Raw genomic sequence first — 26,953 nt, forward strand, 5'->3', positions numbered from 1 at the left:
GTAGTTTACTAAAAAATTATTTAAATTAATCTATAAACTTTAATTATATTTAGTTTTTTTTAGAAATTTTGGCAGAGTTTCATCTATAACTAGAAGGAGCCAAAAAATTCTATCCATAAAAAATTCACTTAATCAATTCACAAATAAACCAATATGAAAGAAGAAGAAGAAGGATCCAAAAATTCAATCCATAAACAATTCACTTAATCAATTCACAAATAAACCAATATGGAAGAAGAGGAAGAAGAAGAAGAAGAAGAACTCTATCCATAAACAATCCACTTAATCAATTCACAAATAGACCAATATAGAAGGAATTAATTCACAAATAAACCAAAACTTTTTAACTATGACAAAACAAGTTACTTAATTTTAATACTGAAATTTTTTAACTGTGAGATATAAATTTTTTAACTGTCATTTTTCAATTAAATGATGTCTTTTTCTTATCATTGAATTAATTAAGTGGCATTGAACTCATACATAAAAGGTCTAGCTATTCCTAAATTATTTGCAATAAATTAGTATATTTTTTTGTTTCAAAATACATTTGAATATATTTTGTTGCTTGAATGAGTTTAGGTTTTGGACTTGTAATTCTTTAAAGATTTCTTATATCATTTACGAAAAATTCATGTCTCATTTTTAATTAAATGATATATTTTTATTATCATTGAATTGATTGTTTACTGAACTAATATATAGGAGATTTAGTCATTCATGTGTTATTTACAATAATTGAATGTGTCTTTTGAATCTAAAACATATTTAAATGTATTTTTTTGGTTAAGTGAATCAATTTTGGACTTGTGACCCATTAAAGATTTCTTGTGTCATTTACCAAATTTTTTGGTGTCGTTCACAAAAATTCCTATATCATTTTTCAAAAATTTATATCATTTACAACTAAATGATGTGCTTTTTGTTATCGATAAACTAATTGTATGATAGTCAACTAAGAAAAAGAAGAAGATGATGATGATGATGGTGATGATGATGATAACGAAGGAAGAAGAGGAAGAAAAAAAAAGAAGAGAAGAAATCAAATAAAAAAATGAGGATGAAGAGTAGGAAGAGGAAGTGATAGTGGTGATAACGACGATGATGACAATAACGAAAAAGAAAGTAAAAAAAAAAAAGAAGAAAAAAAAAAGCAATAGTAGCAACAGTACTCAATGCACGTACGAAGAAAGTGCATATGAAGAAAAATAAAAAAAATTGGATGCACACTAATATGATTAGATTTTGTTAAAAAATTATTTGGTTATCTAACTTTTTTATATTTAAATCCAGAGATAACAAGAAATATAATTGTTTATATTTTTTATGGTGAATTCTACCTAACCCTCTCTAAGATAGAGCATAAGTTATCCGTTTATAATATGTTTAATAACAACAAAACCTCTCCATCCCCTTCCTCGTCAACCTCTCCGCCTCGGTCACTTTCTTGCCATCCTCTCGCTCCCACGCCCCGTTCTCCCTCGTAGTCCTTGTCACCAACGCCACCACATTGCGGTCACCGCCATCTTCAGCATCCTCCTCGGCGAACGCACCCACCTCCACTGCTTTTATTGTTTCTGGCCTTTTCTTTTGTATTAATTTGTATCCTTTCAACTATCTCTATTTATGCGTCCTTCTGTTACTTCCATTATTAGATTCAATTTTTGATGTATTGTCGAATTATAATAATGTCCCTAGCTAGGATTTATTTTTTCAAAATTACTGTAGTTTATTAGGCCTATTCAGTTCTCAATACAGAAATGATCAAAGCATTGTCCTCTTCTGGCGATGATGAAAATTTATTGTGTGTTAATTAGATAAATAAGCATACAAAGCGGCATTATTAATTCTTAGTGAGCAAGAATAATCGAGTCACCAAGACTTAGGAGGCTTAAAAAAATGGGATAATTAAAGGGATAACTTACCCTCTATTTTAAAGAAAATTGAGTAGAATTTACTTTTTTTTTTATTATTGTTTTACATATATATAGTACAATGTCAATCTTAATTTTTCAAATTTCTTTTCTCTTATTTCAAAGTGATATAATTTGAATTGATTTCGATTAAGATTTTGTCTAAACTTAAAATTTAAATTTAAATTTTATTGTAAAATAATTGATTATTTTTAATTGACATTTTGCAATCTCAATAATAATAATAACGACAACGACGATGATAATAGACTTTAGTATTATCTATTTTATTATGTAAAAATTGATATCAACTTCTTATACAATGTATTTAAGTCATGTGTTTCTCTTCTAATGATACCACATCAGCAAATTTGATGATTTGGCAAAACTTAAAAATCAATCAATCATTTTTTAATAAAAATTTTTAAAAAAATTAAAAGAAAAAAAATTCTTATTTATTATTATTCATTAAAACATAAGGTACTAATTAAATACATTAAAAGTTACATAATAATAATAATTATTATAAAAATTTCAATTACAAATATTAAAATTCTACAACTTATACATATTAATAGTATATTTATCTTACTCTTTCAAGTAAGTTTAAATTTGGCACATTTTCTTACTAAATACATTCAAATATATTAGGGTTATAAAATTAATTCATAATTTTATATTATATTTTTAGTACTTTTCATTCTCATTTATTTTTTTAAACCAAATAAGTTCAAATATAATAAAAATAGATTTTCAAATATATCATAGATTATAAAATTAATTTATAATTTTATATTATATTTTTTATATTTCACATTCTCATTCATTTTTTATTTTTTTTAAATTATTTACAAGGCAAAGAACACCATATGAAAAGACAAAGTATAACAGCTAAAGTAAATGTAAAAAAAAAAACAACAAATGAAGGATGTAGTTTTATACAACTCTAATATAAAAAATTTATGTCTTTTTTAAAAATAAATAAATTCAAATTTTTAAACTAATAAACTATATTTTAATTTATATTAAATAAAAACAACAAATGAATATGTAATTTTGTACAATTCTAACATAAAATAAAGATCTATGTCTTTTTTTAAAATAAATGAATAAATTTTTAAACTAATGAATTATATTTTAATTTATATTATATTTTAGTTGAATAATTATATAAAATTATATACAAATTATCAAATAAATATTCAGTAAAATATTTTTAATATAAAATAATTTAAATTTAATATTAGTTTTTATATTATCTAATCAATCTCTAAATAATATAACACTTAGTAAAATACACTATATAGTATAATTAATTTATCTCTCTGCACATCGCGCAGGGCTTAATCTAATTATTTTAAAGGGTGGAATTACACACCCTTTGGTGTTAATTCTTATACAAGGAAGAGCCAAATATACCATGCTTGCTATATATATTAATACTAAGAGAAAGTTTAGGGATCAACTCCTAAACCAGCTAACTTTAAACAACTCTATTTAATATTTATTAATTTTAAATTATTTTAAAAATCAGAATCTAATTAATTGACATTGATTACGTTTTTGAATAATAAGGATTTGGTAAATTAACCGCTTCCGAAACATAGCGCCGTCAACCTTTTCTTTCATAGCGTCGGTCTTCTCCCTCGTGCAGACCACCACTTCGCTGCCGCTGCAGTGAGCGACCATTCTCGCCGGATAAACCGTCGCATCACTGCCTCCGTGGTGCAACGTCGTTCTTGCCGGATTTCTTGCGCGAGTTGCACGTGTGGTGCGTCAAGTAGTGCACCACCATTGTCGTTGCATAGACCACCGTCTCGCTGTGCAAACCGCCGTTCACGTCGTTGGTGCAGGAACAAAACACATCCGATCTCAAATTAAAAAAACATCCAATCTCAAATGAAAGAAACATCAAGTAAATCGAAGAAACAATATCCACTAACTTTTGGAGGATGGGACGTGACTTGACGGCATAATGGAAGAGGAGAAGGAGGCAAGATACGATGGAAGAGGAGGAAGAGACGCGGCGTCATGTCGGAGACGATTGAGACACGACATGACGGAAAAGGCAAACAGCACAGTGCAGTGACGCGATGGCAAAAAAATGGAAGGCTGTGCAGCGCAGCAGAGGAGGCATACTGTAAGACCCAAATTTTTAAAAATTAAATAATTAACTATTTAAGAGTTAATATATTATATTGAGATATAAAAAATTATGTTTAACAAAATAGTTAAATATTGTTGAGGTTTAATTTAATAATTACTTGTTCTATTAAATTTAAATTATTTATCAGAATATAATTTGATAAGACGAAAATTAAATTGATATTATTATTATTATTATTATTATTATTATTATTATTTCCCATGGCCGAAGCCTTAAGGGAATTAAAAGCAAGAAAGCCGTGGCCTATGTATTATATAAACATGTACACACACATATATATATATATATATATATATATATATATATATATATATATATATATATATATATATATATATATAATAACGACATATAACCCACCTTACACCATCTAATCTTCTTTATACTCTTGGAATCGAACCTTTGAGAAAAGAAAAGAATGGAAGTAACCGAGAGTGAGGGTGATGAAAAACCATGGAACCTTAATTCTTTCGACTTCGATTTCTTGAAATTCGTAACTCTAATAAAAATTTAATCTGATAAAAGTGTTCGTATCTTTCTCCTTTACGTGTTGGTGTGATGGTGTCATTTTTGTTCAGTAGGAGTTGACAGTGATGTAGCTCCTTTTTTCTTTGAGTTTGGCCAATTGGAGTTCTAGGAGGTACATTCGATTTCTAACGTTTTCTTCTTCAACAGTTCAGTCAGAAAACTTTTCTGGAGTTTTCGTTGTTTTGATTTCGCACGGAGGTAGGTTTTGGTAATTTTATAATGAATAAATGTGAATTTTATAAGTGAATGTTGGTTTGATTGATTATTGTTGAGTTTGATTGAGTTTTATGTTGAAATTTTGTTGAATTATTGTTGTTGCTTGTAAATTGTGGTTCGGCTATGAAGAATAGCCTAGTTGGGGTTATTTTGATGATTTTGAGACAGTTGTAAATGAGAATTATTGATTAAAATTAATGAGGTTTGATGGTTGAGAGATTAAATAAAAAGCGGTAAAAAATCGGTAATAGTAAAGCTTAAAAAACGAACTTAAAACTCAAGTTGAAAACTTGAAGAATTTTGATAATGAGATTCAGTCCTTTGATAAAGTTATAATCAAGGAATTAAGATTTATATTTGAGGTTGAAATAGTAATTAAGAAGTTTAGGAACAAAATGGGTATTTTATAAAAGATTCAAGGTTATTTTGGTAATTATATTATATGTAAGAACATTTTAATAAACTATAAAATATGTTAGGGTAAAAATATAAATATTTTAGAAAGGTCAAAGATACAGAATAATTTGTAAGAGCTTAATAATAAAGCTTAAGTTAATAAGTTTCGAGTAACGAGAACATTTAAAGTTCAAGTTAATAAGGTTTGGGCAATAAAGAAAATCACTATTATTGGTATTAATTTATTAAGATTATTATCAATTTATTTTTTAAATATATTATATATTAATATTTTATTTAAAATACATTATTTTATTTATGATATACTAAAAGGGTAAGTAGAGAACTGTCATAAAAGCTTTAGAAAGACAAATCTAAATTAAGGATCTTATGATTCTTTTCCATAAGACACTTAGGGAAAGGCGAGGAAATAATGCAAAGATAATTTATATTGTGGAATGATAAGAAATGAAAGAAAGAAAGAACGAAAAGAAAATGAGATAAGCAGAGATATGGTGGTGAGTCCACTGAGTTTTGCTTTCCAGATATATATCGGCCAATTCAGGGGATGGTCGCACCTGTAAGACAGATGTTGCTTACAGAGGTTATCAATACATACATTGGCTAGAGAGAGCCTCACCTGTAAAACCGAGGTTGCTTACAGAGGTTATGGCACTGGAAGCCAAACTCAAACAAAGGTTGCTAAGTTAAGTCGGAATATAATTCAATAAATAAGAGAATAAAAGAAGTAAAAGAATAAAAGAAACTAAACAAATCTCTGCCACAGGAGATTAGAGAACAAAGATTAAAAGAATCTAACGGATCTCTGCCACTATAGGAGAGTAGAGAACAGAAAAAAAATGTATTAACTGAAAAGATCTCTGCCACAGGAGAGCAGAGGGCAAAAATAAAGAAAGGGCTTTAAAAGACTGTTTGCCATAGGAGAGCAGATGCGACCTTACTTGGTTCTTAGTGCCAAATGTATAGTGGAGACGCCCACACACTGAGAACTGTTTTCCAGATGTAAGCATATTGAAATACATTTAAAAGTCACAATGTATGCGGCCTAGTCGTAAGACTTATATGCACACTGTATGCATTTGGAAAGCCATATCTGGGACTTATGCCCGGGTAATGTCGGGATCGGGTAGGCAATCGACACATGAGCTCATGGCCTGCAATAGTGCTAGACATGTATCATCTTTGTTTGTGCATATTTGTTTGTGATTGTGTTTTCTATGATTGTGTGTGCTTGTGATTGGATTCTATGTTCTATAATTGTTGAGTTGGATTGTACTTTATTGACTGTTGTTATTTACTGAGAACATAATAAAACAAACTTAACTAACTACCTCAATCCTACTAAGAACTCTCCAATTCTTACCCCCTATCTCCACCCCCTTTCAGCTACAGGTGCGAAGGTTTAGTGCGGAGCTACACGAGCATAGAAGATTATTTTCACAAGTTGAATTGTTAGAATTTATTTTCCTGTCGTCGTTTATTATTTTGGTTTTTAGAGGGATAGGACTTGTAATTGAGGCTCTTTGAAATAAGTCTATGTATATAAAGTTATGTGGATATATATACTTTTGTGATTAAGTGGTTTAAAATAAAGTCTCCTTTCATTTTCCTAATAAGAGTTTCTGTTCGTATTCACAAAAGCTCAACATTAAATAAACATAGTATATAATTAAAGGAATAGAGGTAAGTAGCACTCAAACTTTTAGTACCATTATGAAGTGCTAAAAGTTAGGATGTTACACGTACAACTTAGCATAACTTCTCAACTGTAGTGGACGGCATACTTGCAGCGAAAGCAACACGACGCAATGGGCTCGTTCACAGCAGCATTAGAGGAGGTGACGGCAGCGCGAACGTGGTCTGTGATGGAGGTTGACGGTAGGAAAGTGAGGCGGGTGCACGTTTTTCTTTTAAAACTAAAGTTAAGAGGAGTATAAATGGAGTGGATTTATTTTTTATTTTAGTGGGATTTAAGTCCAGTCCAATAGAAATTTGTAAGAGTTAGTTAGACCCCATATTAATTACCTATGGGGAGTAAAAGTAGATTAGAAAAAATCACTTCAATTTTATTAGTATTATCCTTTTCTTTATGACTGTTATTCATTCTTGTTTAGTCATTTTGTTTTTGTTCCATCTTTCCTCTCCTATCTAAAACATAAAACAAAGCTACAGGTAAATATTTTTTGCTATGAAGACAAAAAAATGATCACAACTTATCTTATTTAATATTTATTAATTATTGTAATAATTAATATATACTAAATAAGATAAATTATGTCTATTTGTGATTAATATTTTTTTGTTATCAAAGATTTTCGACATAAAAAACTTAAAGCAAGATGTGACCATCCATCTTCCATTGTTCATGAAGGAAAAAAAAAAGTCTCAAAAGTCTCGAGAAGGCATATAACACAGAACTAACGATGTTCGGAAACAATTTACAAGGACAGTACTAACAAGAAATAAAAATAAAAAAAAAAAGAAGGAAGATGTAGGAAGCACTAGTGACGATGAAGGATTGATTTCTGAATTGAATACTTTGATTTCAGTAACCTTCTTGGCCGCTTTCTTCGTCTTCGTTCTCTTCTGCTGCAACTTCTTCGTAGTCCTTTTCGAGTGCAGCAAGATCCTCCCTGGCTTCTGAGAACTCACCTTCTTCCATTCCTTCACCAACATACCAGTGGACGAATGCACGCTTAGCATACATGAGATCAAATTTGTAGTCGATACGAGAGAAAACCTCGGCCACAGCCGTGTTGTTGCTTATCATACAAACTGCTCGCTGCACCTTCGCAAGATCACCTCCTGGTACAACTGTTGGAGGCTGGTAGTTGATTCCACACTTGAAACCAGTAGGACACCTGAAATTTCCCATAAAAACAGAATTAGATTTTGCAAACAGAAACGAAATAAATACAAACAAGTGTGGTTTGTGAAATGCTCTTCATATACTTCAATGTAAGATTTCTTGTGCAAAATTCTTAGGAATACAGAAACATCTCACACAACCTATAAGCAAGGTAATACCTAGTTACCTGCTAACAAAATTCTTCAACTGAAAAAATAACTAAACAAAATCTATTAGGAATATACACAGTTAGTTGGTTGGTTGGTAGTTATAGGTTTGTTATTCTGTTATCCCAGCTCACAGCTGCAGTAACGTATATATAAACCTGTATTAGTATTCAGTTGAAGTGAATCAATAATATTCATTTTCACATCATTTCTGATCTGAGTTTAACGAGACCAGAGCAAGAATGTCAGATAAGTCCTCGTACTTCATTCTTGTTCATTATCAATATCGTACAAAGTTTTAGAAACAGATCAAGATTCAAGACATGTCAGAGCCAAATGATCTGAATTGCAAGGTTAAAATTCTGGTTTTAATTTTGCACTTTAAGAATAAAGCAGTGCTAAGGTATGACCAATCTTTAAAGAAGGTCTAAAGTAAGCATCTTTAGTTACCTCATGAAAGCATACCTTCTGAATTTTGATCGTTATTTAAAGTGAGGAAGAGAATAACTAATTACCAGTCAACAAACTGAATTGTTCGCTTTGTCTTGATATTTGAAACAGCTGCATTTACATCTTTTGGCACAACATCGCCGCGATACATGAGGCAGCAAGCCATGTACTTGCCATGTCTAGGATCACACTTAGCCATCATGTTTGACGGCTCAAAAACAGCACTGGTGATCTCAGGAACCGATAGCTGCTCATGGAATGCCTTAGAAGCCGAAATGACAGGTGCATAGGATGAGAGCATAAAATGGATTCGAGGATACGGCACAAGGTTAGTTTGGAACTCAGTAACGTCCACATTGATCGCACCGTCGAATCTCAAGGAAGTGGTTAAGGATGAGATGATTTGAGAAATGAGACGGTTCAAGTTGGTGTAAGTTGGCCTTTCAATGTCTAATGATCTTCTGCAGATGTCATATATTGCTTCATTGTCTAAAAGCACAACCACATCAGTGTGCTCCAGAAGGGAGTGAGTGGAAAGGACACTGTTGTAAGGTTCAACAACTGCAGTAGATACCTGCATGTTAAAACAATACTACCATAAGAAGAGCATTCCACAGAGACTGAAGAACAATACTTGCATAGAAACAATTATGCAAAGCATAAAAGTTTGAGAGTAAAGGTTCAATGTGTTACTTGAAATTAAGAGCATATTTCATCTGAGTTTCATAAAATTACAAAAAGATTTCAATTTAGTCATTAAGGTTACATTTTGTTGGTTATTCTGGTCTTTGACTAGTCAAATAAAAATCAGTTACTATGACTTTCCCCAATACGTAGCATGCCACATGCAATTGACCCACGATGTAAATTTGCATAGTTCTGGTCTATGGCATATCCTAATACAAAAATGTTATTTATACACTAAAATTAGCTACCAATGTATTTGTGTATAAATACATGTAGAGTTTAATTTATTTTATTTATATTCTAACATGTATTTTATACTAGTAGCTTATTTTAGTATATGTATAGCACGGTTGATCATAACATGAGTCTCGCCATTGATCAATATAATATCACATGATATGTTGGCATATCAATTGACATAACACATCAACAAATCAATAATAGATGATCTGCCCTAAAACTAACATAAATATATAAAAGTTTTAGATATTAAACTAACCGATACATTTGAAATTTCAGACATTAAAATAAAATATGCTTGCAATTTTAAGGAACAAATTGAACATGTATTCGACTTTGTTATCGGCAAAACCAATAAGAATTAACTGCAACAAATAACAAAATCTAAGTATCCTACTAGTTAGTTTCCTTTGTGACAAGTTGCATCATATCTTAGAACACTAGAGAAATCAAATTGGGATCATCCTACAACATATCACTAATTTGCCACATCCATTGTACATTTGTACACTGATTTTCATCTTTCCAATGATTTTAACATAAATACCTGAGGAGAAGGGTAGATAGTGAATCCAAGTTTAGATTTCTTTCCATAATCCACAGATAATCGTTCCAAAAGCAACGATCCAAGACCAGAGCCAGTGCCTCCACCAACAGCATTAAAAACCAAGAATCCTTGCAAACCGGTGCAATTATCTGCCAATTTTCTAACTCGATCGAGGCATAGCTCGATAATCTCTCTTCCAACTGCACCATCATAGATACACACAACATTGAAACAAAGCAGCCAATTTGTTTTAGTCCTCTGCATTAGCAAATTGACATACCAGTGTAATGTCCTCTGGCAAAATTGTTAGCAGCATCTTCTTTGCCAGATATTAATTGCTCAGGGTGGAAGAGTTGTCTGTAATGACCAGTTCTTACTTCATCAATCACACTAGGCTCTAAGTCGACGAATATAGCCCTCGGCACGTGCTTTCCTGATCCCGTCTCGCTGAAGAACGTGTTAAAAGAATCTGTCGCGACACCAAGCGAGGTATCACTGCAAGCAGATAAAGTTCACTCAACACAATTGATGGAACAATTATAAGTGAAAGTTGAAAGATTAAAATCATGATATTCCTGAATTACACTTGATGATTCACTTAACAAACCTTTTCCCCAAACACTTGGTTCTGTTAACACGATCCAAATAAACTAATTCTATAATGATACTGCCTAATGCAAAGTTCATATAAACATTGATCATATAGCTAGACACTGTTGATTAAAGAAAAAAAAAGGAAGCATATCGTTTGTGATGAAAGGTGATTAAGATAGGAATGTAAAAGGAAAAGAGAAGAGAACCTTGGCATCATGCCATCAGGTTGAATTTCATGCTCAAGGCAATAGAGCTCCCAACATGAATTCCCAACCTGAATTCCAGCTTGTCCAATATGAATACTTATTACCTCTCTCATCTTGTTCTGCTTTCTTACTCCTTTCTAGTTTCTACAATTTTATGCAAATAAAACATTCGAAGAAAGAAGAGAGAGCAGAGTAGAGAGTAGACTCTCTTGGTATTTTAATTGATTTGTTGAAGGTTCATAAAGAAACACATTCATTGAAGGGAAGGCCGAAGAGCCACATGTCAAAAAATTAACGAACGATCCGGTTCATTTTTCGATACTTCTTTTTTTCACATGTAACGAACTGTAAATTTAGAAAATCTAAATAACAGCTACGCAAAAAATCTAAATCACACCGATTGTTGTTTATATTATCTTATAATGCCTTCTTTTAACTCTTCAAACCTTCTAGGTCATTTCATAATATTATTTCGTATTATTTTAACTATATTTTTAAATACTATTAAAATTTTATAATTTTTCTCATTTTTTATTAGTTTATCCAATGCCCCCTGGATACTAATTATCAGCATTTTGTTAGGTAAAAGAGGAGCAATAATTTATATCGCTCTTCTCTTGGTCAAGGGACCCACTTCTTTTGGTCGGTTTTCAACGTATATCACTCTTCACTAGAGTAATTTCTTTCTTCAATAGTTCAATTTATGACTCGTTTCCATCCTTCGGGACTTGTCACACAGCAATACAGCTGTTCAACTCACTGTCTTTGTCTTCTCTTCTCTTCCACAACTGTATCTATCTGTATAATTACGACTTCTCTTCAAGATATTTTTGTTGTATAATCAATGCAAGATTTTTTTATTGTTCATTTCGTCATAGGCAGGATGATTCCTATCATTTGTTAGATTAGGATTAAAAAATATGCAGTGCAGGTTATAATAAACTGAATTGAATTACTTATTGGTGATATAGCCACTAACCAATTCTTACGTGTGTGCTTATGCTTGGAGAGAGTTGTACTTACATGGTACGTTACATTATTAACCCTCTAGTCCTCTTGCTCCTGCATAAATAAGTAACAACCAAAATTCAATCATAAGAAAATCAATTATAGGCTGTCTGACAGTGGGAAGTCCCCTTCTTGTTCACCAGAAGTTACTTTTGTTACAATATCAATATTCTTGTTTGCTGTTTCCTTTCTGTTTTGTCATGGAAACCGGAAGGTTCTTGCACATTCAATTTTCTATTTCTAGTTTTCTACCAGTGTGTTTATATTTTATCATTTCTCTTTTGGAACCTATTTGTTGAAAATTGAAATCAAAATCTTTAAGGGGCCACACATGGTCAGTCTGAGCTCTGAATCCCTTAAATTGAGATGCTTTCATAAGTAGCACTATATAAGTAAAATTGAGTTGTATCTTTTTCCCCGAGAGCCATTTTATATAAAATGTCATCCATAATATCATACCAATAGTTTTGAGGACACTTGAAATTTTTCAAAGATTATCATATCAAAAATCAAAATGCACCATGGATCTATCATGAGATGAAATAGCGCTGCAAGCACACCATGAAGGCTCAAGCGTGAGAAGAAAACTTTATTCACAACAAAGGACTGCTATATACTACAGAAACTAGGGATGAAACCTACAACTAAAAGCAGTCACAATGTTGATGCCGCGCATTTGAATTCAGAAGGCAGAAACCAGCTCCGCCATAATCATTTGATTGTAGCCTTATGTCATTGATTCCCCAACCGAGTGACAGCTGCGCCAGTATATAAGAGCTTCTGTATCAGCAGCGTCTACAAGAAACGTATCTCTAGCCTCTCAACCAAGTGTTTCTGTAAGAGGAGTTGTCGCGCAGAGAGGCATCGTGGGGCTTGTACTCCATAACATACCCATGGGGAAGCTTTAAATGACGCTTTATTGAATCTCTCAGACCCATTATAGCCTGGGAAGAAAAATCCAGGTCATTGAATAATGAATTTAGCACATATGCTAGCAAAACTGTAAGTACGAATGTAAATGTGTACATACACCTTCAGAAAATGATATGCCAACCTGATTATCGGAAGCATTGCGATTCCAGACACTCACTATGTCTTCGTTGAAACGAATGCTTAGTACTGCACCACAAATGTCATCTCCATAATCTAGTTGGTCACCCACTAAGGCAAGAACCTGTACTCAAGCCATTTTAACAAACTTCAACTTCAGCAATTACAGGCAATCTTTAACTATATAGATCCTGGAACAATATTCACTCAGCAGAAGAGACTAAATTGGCCTATATATACAAAAAGTACAAAGGAATGTAGATTTCAGGGATAACAGTAGATGGCAGAACGTTTACCTCAATAAAGCTCAGCAAAATGTTTCATTCAGAGAAATACAAAGCAACCCATTTATTAGATTGCCATTACATCGTTTTTGGTTCAGTCCCAATATTTACTATTATCCACCTAACCATTTAACAGCATCTTGCATACATGAAGTCTAATAAGGGTTTATGATGAACTATTGCTCATTCAAAAGTATAATATAAATGAAGATAGTGCCTAGCCACCTAATACATTAGTAAAGCGATTTAAATATGAAACAGGGTACACAGGAGGCGGGTTATAGAGAACATCGATTAAGAATCTGTCCACTTCTTGACCAATTAAAACTTTCATAACATTGACCTATAATGGTCCTCCTTAGTGGTGGAAGAAGATATACTTCAAAATCACTAGGTGTTTGCAAGTTAAACTAATCCATCCAGACACAAGGAACTTGATTATCCATCATGCAGCAATTTATTAAATCTTCGTGTAAACACGGTTATGGAAACAATCTGGACTCATTCTTTCTGACACAAGTTACGTAGGACACAGTAACTTTCTTTGATTGAAAATTACAAAAGCTAATTAGTTTGTGTTATATAAGAAGTGGAAATTTTTAAGGTTTTTTTTTTTTTTTGTGGTGGAGGGAGGAATCTGGGAGGGTGGCCCAGGAAGAAGCTTAAAACCACGGAACCCCCCCCAAACCACAGGCTATTTTCAGAGAATGCTTCTTATGGTCTAAAACTCAACAACTTGACTCCATAGGTTACCAAATTGTGCAGTCACGTACTCCATATGCACAGCTTGAGTTAAAGGAGTGATGTGCTGAGTTTAAAAGTTGATCCACAGGTAGACTACAAAAAATGCACCTAGAAGATTCAGAGATTTGACAAAAATTACCACAAAAAGAAAAATGACAAAAAAATCCCCGAAAGATAGTATTAGTTTGACAAATTTCAACGTGATTTTTTTGCAAGTATAATTAGAAAAATGATCATTTTTTTCTATCCTTAAATTTGGTAATTTTAAGCCATGTGAACCTTTTTGGTGACTTTATTCTATGCTAATAACCAAAAATTTTTAAAAAATGGAAAGGGTGTTTAGAGATCAAACTTTGCATTGATTTTTTGCATACACCTTCTGAATAATGATCCCAAGTCTTCCCACAAAAAGTTGGATTAAATACACAAGTCATTTGCCACTTATAGAAAATGATAGTATATTTTGTTATTTTTATCCATCTACTATCTTTTGGGTTCTTTTTTGTCATTTTCATCTTTTGCAGTTATTTTTTGTCAAGGTCTTGCTAACAAGTGTCCTAAAGGCGTTATTTAAAGATACTACAATTAGAAAGTTACATAGAAAATGCAAATGAAATGTAAACATTTTAAGCTTTTTATGCATTAAATGCATTGGAAAAACCAAAACTTTACACTTTCATTCTCTTAACAATCGCCCTTATGGCACTTTTAGCTTTTTTCTTTCGAATCCATTTTAGCCAAAAATTAATGATAATTTGCACAAATAAAAAGGATAGGTAAAGACAACAACAACAAAGTCTTTTCCCACTATACGGTGTTGGCTAATCAGATAAACTTATTGTGTTCTATTAGCTACATAGGAAGAGCCCAAACGAAAAAACCAAAGAAAAAAAAAAGATTGGGAATTACAGGGGAAAACGGCACATAGATACACATAAAGAGACTTCTAAAATATTTTTTCTAACTCCATGTTTCATCAGATTCTGCTATGTCGAAACCTTTTCAACATGCAACGAAGGAACTGTAATTATGAAAATAACAGGAACATATAAATGAAGATTAACAAACAAAGCAACTGACGGAAAAATATCAAATATTTTAAAAATACAAAATCAAAAACTAAACATCCAATGTACATGTGACGATTCGATTATCAAGATTTAGCTGACCACTTAACACCAGCAAATTAAACTATTGAATTGCAGTTATCCATACAACAAAAGAGAAAACTTAGTTATAAACATTGCCAAGACATACACACCGTCAGTGTCAGTCACACACAAACTGAAAATGAAATATGGCCAATACATTTCCTCAGAAGCGAAGAGTTTTTTACATACCAGGTCTTCCCAAAACCGGCCTGAGACAACCTTATTGAATCGAATAATCCACTTACCACCATTGCAGTTAGCAGAATCCTAAAAGAAGAAACAAGAATTATGCACTGTGTTCATTCAATCCCACGCAAAATCCATATAGAATGTGAAACAGATTAAAAGGGTACCTCCCACAAAGGGCGGATTCCTTCCTTAAAAAGGTGCAAATCAGTGGGAACTAGCAAGGACGAAGGGCGAGAAAGATGGCAATAGCACACCCAAAATCCTTCAACCTATTCAAGCGTAAGAACAAAGTAATAACACTAATTATAAAAAGGATTTTGAAACTACATCACAACATCAATAGCGTGCCACAGTATCCTTTCACAAAGCAAAACTCATTACAAAAATTCATATTTCATTTTCAAGCATAGCGTACAATCAGATATATAAGGAAGATGGAAATCCTTACGGTACTGAAATGGACAATTTTCTTGATGCTGTCCTCGTACGAATCTGAGGTGTGGTTTCGAACTCCAGGTGTTCTACGAGTGTACCATAGTACGAATTTGTTCTGCGCCATGGAAATTAGGAATTCAATCAGGAACGCAAACTAAAGTAAATAGATCAATGGAAATGTGAAATTGGATGAGTAGAGCGAGATAGAGGAACCTTGAGGGGGTGAAGAGCAGCATTGGCGTTGTTGGTGGTGTCCAATTCCTTCTTCTCCATTCCCAAATCCAAAACCCTAGCTTTCACCCTTGCCGTTAATTTCTTGCCTTGCCTGTTATCCGCGTCCCAGTCGGTACTAATTTGGTTCCACTTGACTATATAAAGGTCGGAAGCTCCTCAACAGTCAACAAGTGAAGGCGCAATCGGTATTGCCTCTCAGAGTGATGCATACATAACATGTAACCAGCTGAATTAAAGATTGTTTTGTTTTGATTTGTTTTGTAGCCGAATTAAGTGGATTTTTGTTGCTAACCTTGGTACACCACAAAAACATTCTAAATATTTTGTTGCTAACGAAAATAGGCTCATTTTTTTCATTATGGATTTTTTTTTTTGGTAAGTGGACATTATGGATTTGATATTGGGGTTGTGCAATGAAATAGATGCATGACCAAAATTTCCACTGCTACGAAGATTGGTTAAAACGTAGGTTACCTTTTAGTTTTTTTTTTATTTTTTTTGTTAAGAGAAATAAACAAACGAAGTTTGCGTTTTGTTTTTTAAAAGGCTTTTAAATTTTTTTAAACCCAATCGTAGCCTACGTTTTGCTGTGGGTATTAAAAAATTTTTCTTTTGAAGTAACAAAATGTATCTTGCGTTTTACTTTTATGTGTCAGTTTTTTTCATAGAATAGCCAAAACGTAGGTTGCGTTTTATGGGCTGTCAGCTTTTTTTTTTGAAATACTAAAAACACATGTTGCGTTTTGTTTAAAAAAATATATTTTAACCAAGAGTTCGGTCTATAAATACGAAGCAAGACTCTCATTCAGTTTGCCTCACTCCATTTCTACTCATTGTATTCTTCTTTCTTTTACATATGCCGTAGTTCTGAGTTTTTTTGGCAGTTAGGTGTGTCAAAAATGTTGGATTAGGTGAGGTTGCAGTTATGAAAAATATTACAAATTTGTGAATGTATTATAATGGTGAAGTTATACCAAACACACATGAAAGAGTGACTTTTGTTTGTGAATTTTTGTTATCATTTGCTATTCCATGTACCATGAGTTTTGTAGAGTTGCAAAATGGACTTTGTAATAACATTCAAAGCCACATTTCGAAAAGGGTGAGCAACATTTTATACAGGAATCCTGTACAAGTATTTGGTGGGCTGATACAGTTTCAAATGATGCCCATCACTGATGATGCTAGTATGCAGCAGATGTTATGTATTTATCAACAAGGATGGGGTGTATTTGTCCGGAGGCGCAGTCTGTGTCCGTAAATTATATGGATGACCCTGAGACACACCGGCATCCAGCCGACTGCCAACGTCAGGACCACTGAAATCTGTCATGCTCGCACCACCAGTGTCATACAAACCGGAGCCACTTATCGTCGGAGCACTCACTCCACCAAGATCATACCAGTGCTGCAAGTTGTATCCCAAATCTCCCTCTTCCTGCTGCGGGTACTCATTCAAATCAAACAACTGGGAGCGTGGTGGTGCGGAAGGACCGGGCGGATCTACATGACCTGTCGATTGATCAAAGTCGAAGTCACTGGCATGACATGAAGTGGCGCGATGACCACCAGACTGCTAAGATGTAGCAGGTCCTTCCTGTGGTGGCATCAGAAATAGATAATCTGTATCTCTCATGACCTGAGAGAAGCTGATGGTGTCAGATCCACCCAACAGACTAAAGTGACCCTCGATTGGAATTACCAGTTGTGGTATGTAGGGCTCAGGTGCCTGAGGAGACTGTGGTTCCGGTATATATGGTGCCTGCTGCTGATATGCCAGCCACTGCTGGGCATATGCCGGATCCTGAAACTGCTAAGCATATACCGGCATCTGAACCTGGTGCTCATATGCCGGCACCTAATTAACAATTAATTACAATTAATAGTAATTACTGATAACAATTTATAAACCTAAACAATAATAATTAATTAAAATTTATAAACGTAAAAATTAATAATAATAATAATAATAATAATAATAATAATAATAATAATAATAATAATAATAATAATAATAATACCTGAAACTGCTGCTCATGAGGCGGGACTTGCTGCTAAGGGCCAGTATTTTCTTCCTGTTGCTGCTGTGGTTCATCGGCGCCAACCTCTTCACCTGCAACTCTATCTGACAGTCGCAGGTGCATCCCATACTGCTGTGTGTACCGCTCGTAGTACATTGGGAAAGAATGAAAGTCAATAATCTCCTCGCCTAACTGCAATGTGTTATAGCGGTCAAATCTCCATCTGTTAACCAAATGACTGTAAATCTCTCCCCAGTCATGGTTCTGAGCTCCTGTCAACCGCTTGCCATGATCACGACCAAGGTCGAACGCCGGGCCTAGTGGAAGCTGTTGCATTCCGAACTGTCGTCTGATTCGGTCTGTCGGGTGCCATTCTATGCACTCGAATGACACCAGCGGCAACTGGGTGGAGCATATAACCAAATGGGCAGCGATGACATCCGGAGCCCCACTCCCATATACGACCGCCATATAAACTGCACATTAGTTACTGTTCATACCCTGGGTCGAGCTATCCGACCTGGGATGATCAACGATGCAGCGATCGACCTGTTAAGGTCAAGCGGACCGACTTCGTTACAAAGAGCTCGGCCATATCGACAGGAAAGCCCAATAAAGGGCCCAAATAGAGGAACACGATCCAAATCCAAAGGCAATCCCAGCCTATAGAGATAAAGGCGGTTTCCTTGAAGATAAGCTGACTTCATCCAAAACAGGATAAGATAAGATAAGATAACTAACTTATCTTATCAGAAAGGTCAGCCCACACTACTATAAATACACTGGAGCACCCAGGTATAACTCATACTCTGATTCTACAAAAAAAAAACTGCTTAATACCCATGCTAACTTAAGCATCGGAGTCTCTTGCAGGTACCCCCACCTCCGGTGGCCAAGGAACAGCAGTGCAGCAAGTCCAACAAGTCGGACACAACAGCTTCGGCCGCCACCAGCCAGTCGGACACGTCATCTCCGACCAGTACCAAGGATCTCATCTAAGATCGACCTCCAGTTTCAGGTAACCCTCAGAACATTAGCGCCGTTGCCGGGGAACCTGAGAGTCATCCCCAAACCATGGCGGACAGCCATGACAACGACCACGACTCAGATCTGGAGAACAGAACACCGCACAAGAACGCGGAAACTACGCTAAAAGATACTCCGGAATCCAACGGGGACAAAAACTCACCAAATCCGGGAGCCATGGAAGCACTTCAAAATCGCTTAAAGCAACTTGAGAAAGAAACCCAGCAACAACGGGAGATCGGAAAGGATCTACAAAGAGAGGTACGGCGACGCCGAGAACTGGAAGAAAAATTACATCAATTAGAGGCCGACCTCAAATCAAAAGCTCCTCGGACCACTCCTGAGGAAAATTCGCTCAAAGAACAGGATCCATTCACTAGGGAAATCATGAAGACCAAAATCCCAAAGGATTTCAAGCTCCCGGATATGGTTTTGTATGATGGCACTACAGACCCCAACCATTATCTCAGCAATTTCAGAAGCAGAATGTACCTCACCGATGCCTCAGATGCCGTTCGCTGCAAAGCTTTCCCAACAACTCTCACGAAAACGACGATTAGATGGTTCGACAACTTACCGCCGAAATCCATCTCAAACTTCGACGACCTGGCCAAAAAATTCCTGGCCAGATTCTCCATCCAGAAAGATAAGGCCAAGCACGCACCCAGCTTACTAGGAATCAAGCAAGGAGATCGGGAGAGCCTCCGCAACTACATGAAAATATTCAACAAAACATGCATGGACATACAAAATTTACCAACAGAAGCCGCCATCATGGGGCTTATTAATGGCTTACGAGAGGGATCTTTCAGCCAATCTATATCAAAAAAGTATCCTACCTCCTTAGACAAAGTACAGGAGCGAGTAGAAAAATACATCAACATGAAAGAGAACGCTCGGCTGGGAGAAACATCAAAATCTGGGGCCTCCTACCGAGACAAAGACAAGGACTCCAAAAGGAAAGAAGATCGACAGGGTGAGAAAATAAAAAAATACCACAACCACACTCCTCTCAGAGCATCCCTGGTCGAAGTGTACAAAGAAGTCTGCCATACAGAAAAAATCCCCCCAGCGCGGCCACTCAAAGGCAAAAGGGGAGGAGGAAATCGGAAGGAATATTGTGAATACCATCGAGTTCGAGGGCACTCTACCAACGAATGCTTCGACTTGAAAAATATCATAGAAAAATTGGTAAGAGAAGGAAAATTAGATCGATTTCTGGCCACCCGGGATGATGACCAAAGAAAAAGACGGAGAGACGAAGATGATGGACGAGCTGAACGGTCACCTCGGACACCAGAAAGACACGTCCACATGATACACGGAGGATTTGCAGGAGGTGGGATCTCCAAATCGTCCCGAAAGAGACATCTAAAAGAAGTATATCATGTTGAGGGAAAGGAGGAAGCAACCGACATCCCGGCGATAACACTTACTAAAGAGGACGCATCCGGCATCATCTTGGGACACGACGATCCCATGGTCATCACTATTATACTGGCAAACGCCAATCTACACCGCACACTAGTAGACCAAGGGAGTTCTGCCGACATCTTATTCAAAACAGCTTTCGACAAGCTCGGCTTAGACGAAAAGGAACTTAGAGCATACCCGAACAATCTGTTTGGACTAGGAGACACTCCGATACAACCATTGGGATACGTATCGCTACACACTACTTTTGAAAAAGGGAACCAATCTAGGACCCTCAGAATAGACTACATTGTGGTCGACGTAAGTTCAGCCTACAATGCTCTCATAGGTCGGACAACACTCAATCAACTCGGCGCAATAGTCTCAACTCTGCACCTATGCATGAAATTCCCAACTACAGAGGGGATAGCCACGATAAAAGCAGATCAAAAGATGGCACGTCGCTGTTATAACGAGAGCTTAAACCTCAAAGGTAGAGGAGAAGAGTTTCATACAATTGAGCTTGGTGGTGGAGCTCAGCGTCGAGAAGAACTCCGTCCGCACCCAGAAGGTGAGGTAGAGAAGGTCCAGATTGGAGACACCTCGGACAAAATGACCAATATCGGCACGATCTTAAGAGGAGATTCAAAAGAATTACTGATACAATTCTTACGAGACAATGTCGACCTCTTCGCATGGAAAGCCGCAGACATGCCAGGCATAGACCCTAAGCTAATGTGCCACAAGTTGGCGGTCTATCCAGGATCTCGGCCGGTGCAGCAGAAGCGAAGAAAACTCAGACCAGAACAATCCCAAGCTGTGGAAGAACAAGTACAAACGTTACTGGAGGCAAGATTCATAAGAGAAGTCAAGTACCCACTATGGCTAGCCAACGTCGTCTTGGTGAAAAAATCAAACGGGAAGTGGCACATGTGTACCGATTACACCGATCTCAACAAAGCCTGCCCAAAAGATCCATACCCACTCCCAAGTATTGACGCTCTGGTAGACGCTTCCTCTGGATATAGATACCTCTCGTTTATGGATGCCTATTCGGGATACAGCCAAATCCCCATGTATCCACCAGATCAAGAAAAGACCTCGTTCTTAACACCAAAGGCGAACTACTGCTACATCGTGATGCCTTTCGGTCTCAAAAACGCAGGAGCTACCTATCAAAGGCTAATGAATAAAGTCTTCTCGGATCACATCGGAAAAATCATGGAAGTCTATGTGGACGACATGTTGATAAAAACACAAAGCGAAGATACATTATTGTCCGACCTGGCTCAAGTGTTTGACACTATAAGGAAGCATAACATACGACTCAACCCCGCAAAATGCACCTTCGCAGTTGAAGCAGGCAAATTCTTGGGTTTCATGCTCACACAAAGGGGAATTAAAGCAAATCCAGACAAATGCCAAGCTATACTCAACATGAAGAGCCCAACCTGTGTCAAAGAAGTACAACAACTCAACGGGAGATTGGCCGCCCTATCCCGATTCTTAGCAGGAGCTGCGATAAGATCTCTCCCCTTCTATGCTACGTTAAGAAAGGGAAAACAGTTTGAATGGACGACAGAATGTGAGCAAGCTTTCCGAGACTTCAAGGAATTCTTAGGACGGCCACCTATCCTATCTCGACCACGAGAAGGAAAACCACTCATATTATATCTCGCAGTAGGAAGCCGGGTGATAGCCTCAGCACTAGTCAGAGAAGACGAAAATGGACAACAACCCGTCTACTTCATTAGCAAAGCACTACAGGGATCTGAGCTGAACTACCAGAAAATAGAAAAATTTGCCTATACTCTCATCCTAACATCTCGACGACTCCGCCCGTACTTCCAGGCTCACACCATTAAGGTTAGAACTAACCAGCCCATAAAAAGAATATTGCAGAAAACAGATTTAGCAGGCAGAATTTTACAATGGGCAGTCGAGTTGTCAGAGTTTGACCTCCAGTATGAAGCTCGGACGGCCATCAAATCATAGTATCTGGCCGACTTCATCGCAGAATTCACAGATACCCTGGAAACCCCCACAGAATGGAATCTATACGTGGACGGTTCCTCAAATAAAACTGGAAGCGGCGCAGGCGTGATAATAGAAAGCAACCAAGGAACCCAAGTTGAGCTCTCCCTCAAGTTCGGGTTCCCGGCCTCCAATAACCAAGCGGAATATGAAGCATTATTAGCTGGTCTGAAGCTGGCTAAAGAGGTCGGAACTAAAAAACTCAACATTTACAGCGATTCACAAGTGGTCACATCACAAATAACAGGGAGCTATCAAGCCAAAGACCCCACCATGAAAAAATATTTGGATAAAACCAAGGAACTACTCGGACAAATCGGGGAATATAAGATCTGCCACATACCCCGCGAACAAAATGCCCGAGCTGATGCACTCTCAAAACTAGCCAGCACCAAACCAGGGGGCAACAATAGAAGCCTCATCCAGGAAATATTGCAAAACCCGTCAATCTCGGAAGAGGAAAAAGTCCTAGCCATAACAAGTCAGGACCAAGGATGGATGACCCCCATAATCAACTACCTCAAAGAAGGAACACTCTCCGCAGAAGAAAAGGAGGCAAAGAAGTTAAAAAGGGAAGCACAGTACTACACCATCATAAACAACATCCTGTACAAAGGAGGAATCTCAATACCTTTACTAAAATGCGTGCCGACCTCCAACACAAGGGAAGTGCTAGAAGAAATACACGGCGGCATTTGTGGCAATCATCTCGGAGCACGAGCTCTCGCCAAAAAAGTACTTCGGGCGGGATTTTATTGGCCAACTCTACAGAAAGAAGCCACAGAATTTGTAAAGACATGTCCACCATGTCAAAAACATGCCAACTTTCACATCGCCCCGCCAGAAGAGCTCATCAGCGTGACTTCGCCTTGGCCGTTTGCAAAATGGAGACTCGATCTTCTCGGCCCCTTCCCACAGGGATCAGGACAAGTAAAATTTCTCATAGTGAGAGTAGATTACTTTACAAAGTGGATCGAGGCAGAACCCCTAGCCAATGCTACCACTCAAAGAAGCCGGAAGTTCTTATATCGAAATATTGTCACAAGGTTCGGGGTTCCATATTCAATAACCACAGACAATGGCACCCAATTCACAGATGCAGGCTTCAGAAAACTGGTAGCCGACCTGAATATAAAGCACCAGTACACCTCCGTCGAACATCCACAAGCCAATGGGCAGGCCGAAGCTGCCAACAAAGTCATATTGGCTGGATTAAAAACGAAGATTACAAGATGAAAAGGGAGCCTGGGCAGAAGAGCTCCCACAGGTCCTGTGGGCATATCGAACAACACCACATTCCACCACAAAGGAATCTCCCTTCCGATTAGCATACGGAACAGAGGCGATGATTCCAATAGAGATCGAGGAAAGGTCACCCAGAGTAGTTCACTACAATGAGGACGGAAACTTCCAACTTCAAAGAGAAGAGCTCGACTTGTTACCCGAAATCCAAGAAAGAGCTCGGATCAGGGAAGAAGCTCTAAAACGCCGAATGGCTTCCAGATATAATCAAAAGGTAGTGCCGAGAAATTTCACAGAAAATGATCTCATCCTAATCCGAAATGATATCGGAACAACTCGACCAGGAGAGGGAAAGCTGGCAGCAAACTGGAAAGGACCCTACCGAATTGTAGAAGTACTGGGAAAGGGCTACTACAGACTGTCTGAACTCGATGGAGGAGAGCTTCCCAGGTCATGGCATGCCTGCAACCTCAGAAGGTACTACAGTTAGAAAAGATAAAGGATCTCATCATAGGATGCACTCTTTTTCCTGAAAAGGTTTTTTAATGAGGCACCAAGTTGAGACAATCCCATATGTATATATTTGCACTTTTCCTTTAAATAAAATATATTTTAGATATTCTACAAAGATTTCAAGACGCATTAATCTGAAGTATTCATCGTCCGATTATAAAGCAACATATCGGCAGAAAGTGAAAAACAATTTCACTGCACGATCACGATAAAGACAACCGTCCGATAAAGGTGAAAACGCGATTCACCCAAAGGACGATCTAGAAATGACAACCACTTTCTACAGATCGGCAAAGATGAACACAGAATAATGTAAGAAGTTATCGAAAGCGATCCAAAAAAGAACCTGACGAGGTCTTACGGATTGCTAAAATAATAACTTAAAGACTGGCCGACGTTGAGAGGTCGGACCAAGTCAACCCAAGTTATAAGTAAACCCTGGAAAAAGGTCTGGCCAACCCTATTAAAGAGGATTACTTTAACTTAGAAGGGCTCGACATGACAAAGTCGGCCCAAAATGAGAAGTTATCAAAGTAGTCCCTGAAAGAGATCTGACAAAGATCCAAGAAAGAGGACTACAAATAACTTAAAGGAGACCGATATAACCAAGTCGGACTCCTACTACTTAAAAGTTATCAAAGTAGTCCCTGAAAGAGATCTGACAAAGATCCAAGAAAGATGACTACAAATAACTTAAAGGAGACCGATATAACCAAGTCGGACTCCTACTACTTAAAAGTTATCAAAGTAGTCCCTGAAAAAGATCTGACAAAGATCCAAGAAAGAGGACTACAAATAACTTAAAGGAGACCGATATAACCAAGTCGGACTCCTACTACTTAAAAGTTATCAAAGTAGTCCCTGAAAGAGATCTGACAAAGATCCAAGAAAGAGGACTACAAATAACTTAAAGGAGACCGATATAACCAAGTCGGACTCCTACTACTTAAAAGTTATCAAAGTAGTCCCTGAAAGAGATCTGACAAAGATCCAAGAAAGAGGACTACAAATAACTTAAAGGAGACCGATATAACTAAGTCGGACTCCTACTACTTAAAAGTTATCAAAGTAGTCCCTGAAAAAGATCTGACAAAGATCCAAGAAAGAGGACTACAAATAACTTAAAGGAGACCGATATAACCAAGTCGGACTCCTACTACTTAAAAGTTATCAAAGTAGTCCCTGAAAGAGATCTGACAAAGATCCAAGAAAGAGGACTACAAATAACTTAAAGGAGACCGATATAACCAAGTCGGACTCCTACAAACTAAAAAGTTATAAAAGTAATCCCTGAAAGAGATCGGACAAAGATCCAAGAAAGAGGATTACAAAAATAACTTAAAAAAGGACTGCGAAAACAACTCGGAGGACTAACTTGAAGAAATCGGCTACAAATCGTCAGAAATGCAAGCCGGAGCGAGAACGAACCAAAAAGCCAGTTAGACCTACCTAGTCACAACCACAAAGGATTCAAGATACAAACTACATAGAAATCCAAAAAAGGTTAAGCCGCAAGGTTCCAATATTCGCAGAAAAAGAGATACCAAAGTCAAGCACAAAAAGCGCAATATCATCCACAAGGTTATAACAGCCTCGGAGGCCACCAAAACCTATCTCAAAAAAGCTAAAGCATGCTACCATTTGTTTTTCATAAAAAACAAAAGTTGCTAGGCAAGCAACGAAAAAGTGTCAGCAAACTAACAAAACATAAAGAGTTTAAAAAAGCCCACAAGCCGCGCCAACTACATATCCAGAATAAAGATAAAGCTAAGGGTCAGAAGATTTTTTAGCAGCATCAGGCCGATGAGACGGAGGCCGAGTCTGGAGAGGAATGGCATCTACAGTACCGTCATCCCGGTTTAAGATCTGGAAGTCGGGATCAGAAGCGGGAGGACCAACCTCGGCAGGGGCAGCAGAAGTCGACACCTTGGTAGAGGTTACAGAGGGAGGATCGACATCATCCTCATCCTCGTCATCAGGGACAACCTTGCCATCCTTGACAACGTTCTCCAAGCTAAAGAGGGTCAGGTCGGCCTCGGGAGCAATAACCCGAACTTGTTCCTTCAGGTTCTCATAGGCAGCAGTTACACTGCCAACAAGATGACCTTGGAGTTCGGAATAATTCTCCCGGGCATTCTCCAACTCTTCTCTCAGACGCAACACCTCCTGGTAAGACGTCAAATAACTATCCTTATGCTGCATAGCCGTGTCCTCGGCCAGTTTCAGAGAACCAGCCAGGGAAGTAGAAATAGCCTTTTCATTTTCCAAGTCTTTCTCCAACCTGGCCACCCTTAATTCAAGCTCCCCCTTCAAGTCCTTCATCCGATCAAACTCCTGTTTGGCCTCCTCCATAAAAGCTTTAGTGGCATGGAGAGGAAGACTTTGAGCAGTTCGATATAGGGCCGCCCCCATATGTGCCAACTTGATACCACTCCGGGTGATATAATCAAAATGATGAAGAATCGACACATCGTCCATAGGAAGAACACCATAAGGGACGATTTTTTGATCTACAAACTCAACCGCATCAAAGTCAGGAGCATCAAGGTTGAAAGGCTCAGTTGTTCTTTGCTTTTTACTAGGAGGGGCACCGGAAGCTGCAACGGAAGATTGTGGAGGATCGACCAGA

The 26,953-nt window shown here is 36.9% G+C and overlaps 2 protein-coding genes across 3 annotated transcripts; both read right to left on the bottom strand.

The window, feature by feature from the left end:
- Positions 1 to 7,570: 7,570 nt before the first annotated feature.
- Positions 7,571 to 12,042, bottom strand: LOC112754858 (tubulin alpha-5 chain). Its single transcript, XM_025802651.2, has 6 exons — positions 12,004 to 12,042; positions 10,981 to 11,870; positions 10,461 to 10,675; positions 10,181 to 10,380; positions 8,772 to 9,280; positions 7,571 to 8,102 (listed from the first exon to the last, which is right to left on the bottom strand). The coding sequence occupies exons 2-6, from the start codon at positions 11,091 to 11,093 to the stop codon at positions 7,787 to 7,789; spliced, it is 1,353 nt and encodes a 450-aa protein (XP_025658436.1). The 5' UTR covers positions 11,094 to 11,870; positions 12,004 to 12,042; the 3' UTR covers positions 7,571 to 7,786.
- A 335-nt stretch (positions 12,043 to 12,377) lies between these two features.
- Positions 12,378 to 16,587, bottom strand: LOC112754859 (eukaryotic translation initiation factor NCBP). Of its 2 annotated transcripts, none has more exons than XM_025802654.3 (6): positions 16,055 to 16,587; positions 15,855 to 15,956; positions 15,571 to 15,675; positions 15,407 to 15,484; positions 13,043 to 13,162; positions 12,378 to 12,932 (listed from the first exon to the last, which is right to left on the bottom strand). In XM_025802654.3, exons 1-6 carry the CDS (start codon positions 16,112 to 16,114, stop codon positions 12,801 to 12,803), a joined length of 597 nt encoding a protein of 198 aa, XP_025658439.1. In that variant the 5' UTR covers positions 16,115 to 16,587; the 3' UTR covers positions 12,378 to 12,800. The 2 variants fall into 2 exon arrangements, with proteins under 2 accessions (XP_025658439.1, XP_025658437.1); XM_025802652.3 differs by having other exon boundaries at positions 13,019 to 13,162.
- Positions 16,588 to 26,953: the final 10,366 nt, after the last annotated feature.

This window comes from Arachis hypogaea, chromosome 16 (genome assembly GCF_003086295.3).
Source record: "Arachis hypogaea cultivar Tifrunner chromosome 16, arahy.Tifrunner.gnm2.J5K5, whole genome shotgun sequence".
In the NCBI taxonomy this organism is placed as follows: domain Eukaryota; kingdom Viridiplantae; phylum Streptophyta; class Magnoliopsida; order Fabales; family Fabaceae; genus Arachis; species Arachis hypogaea.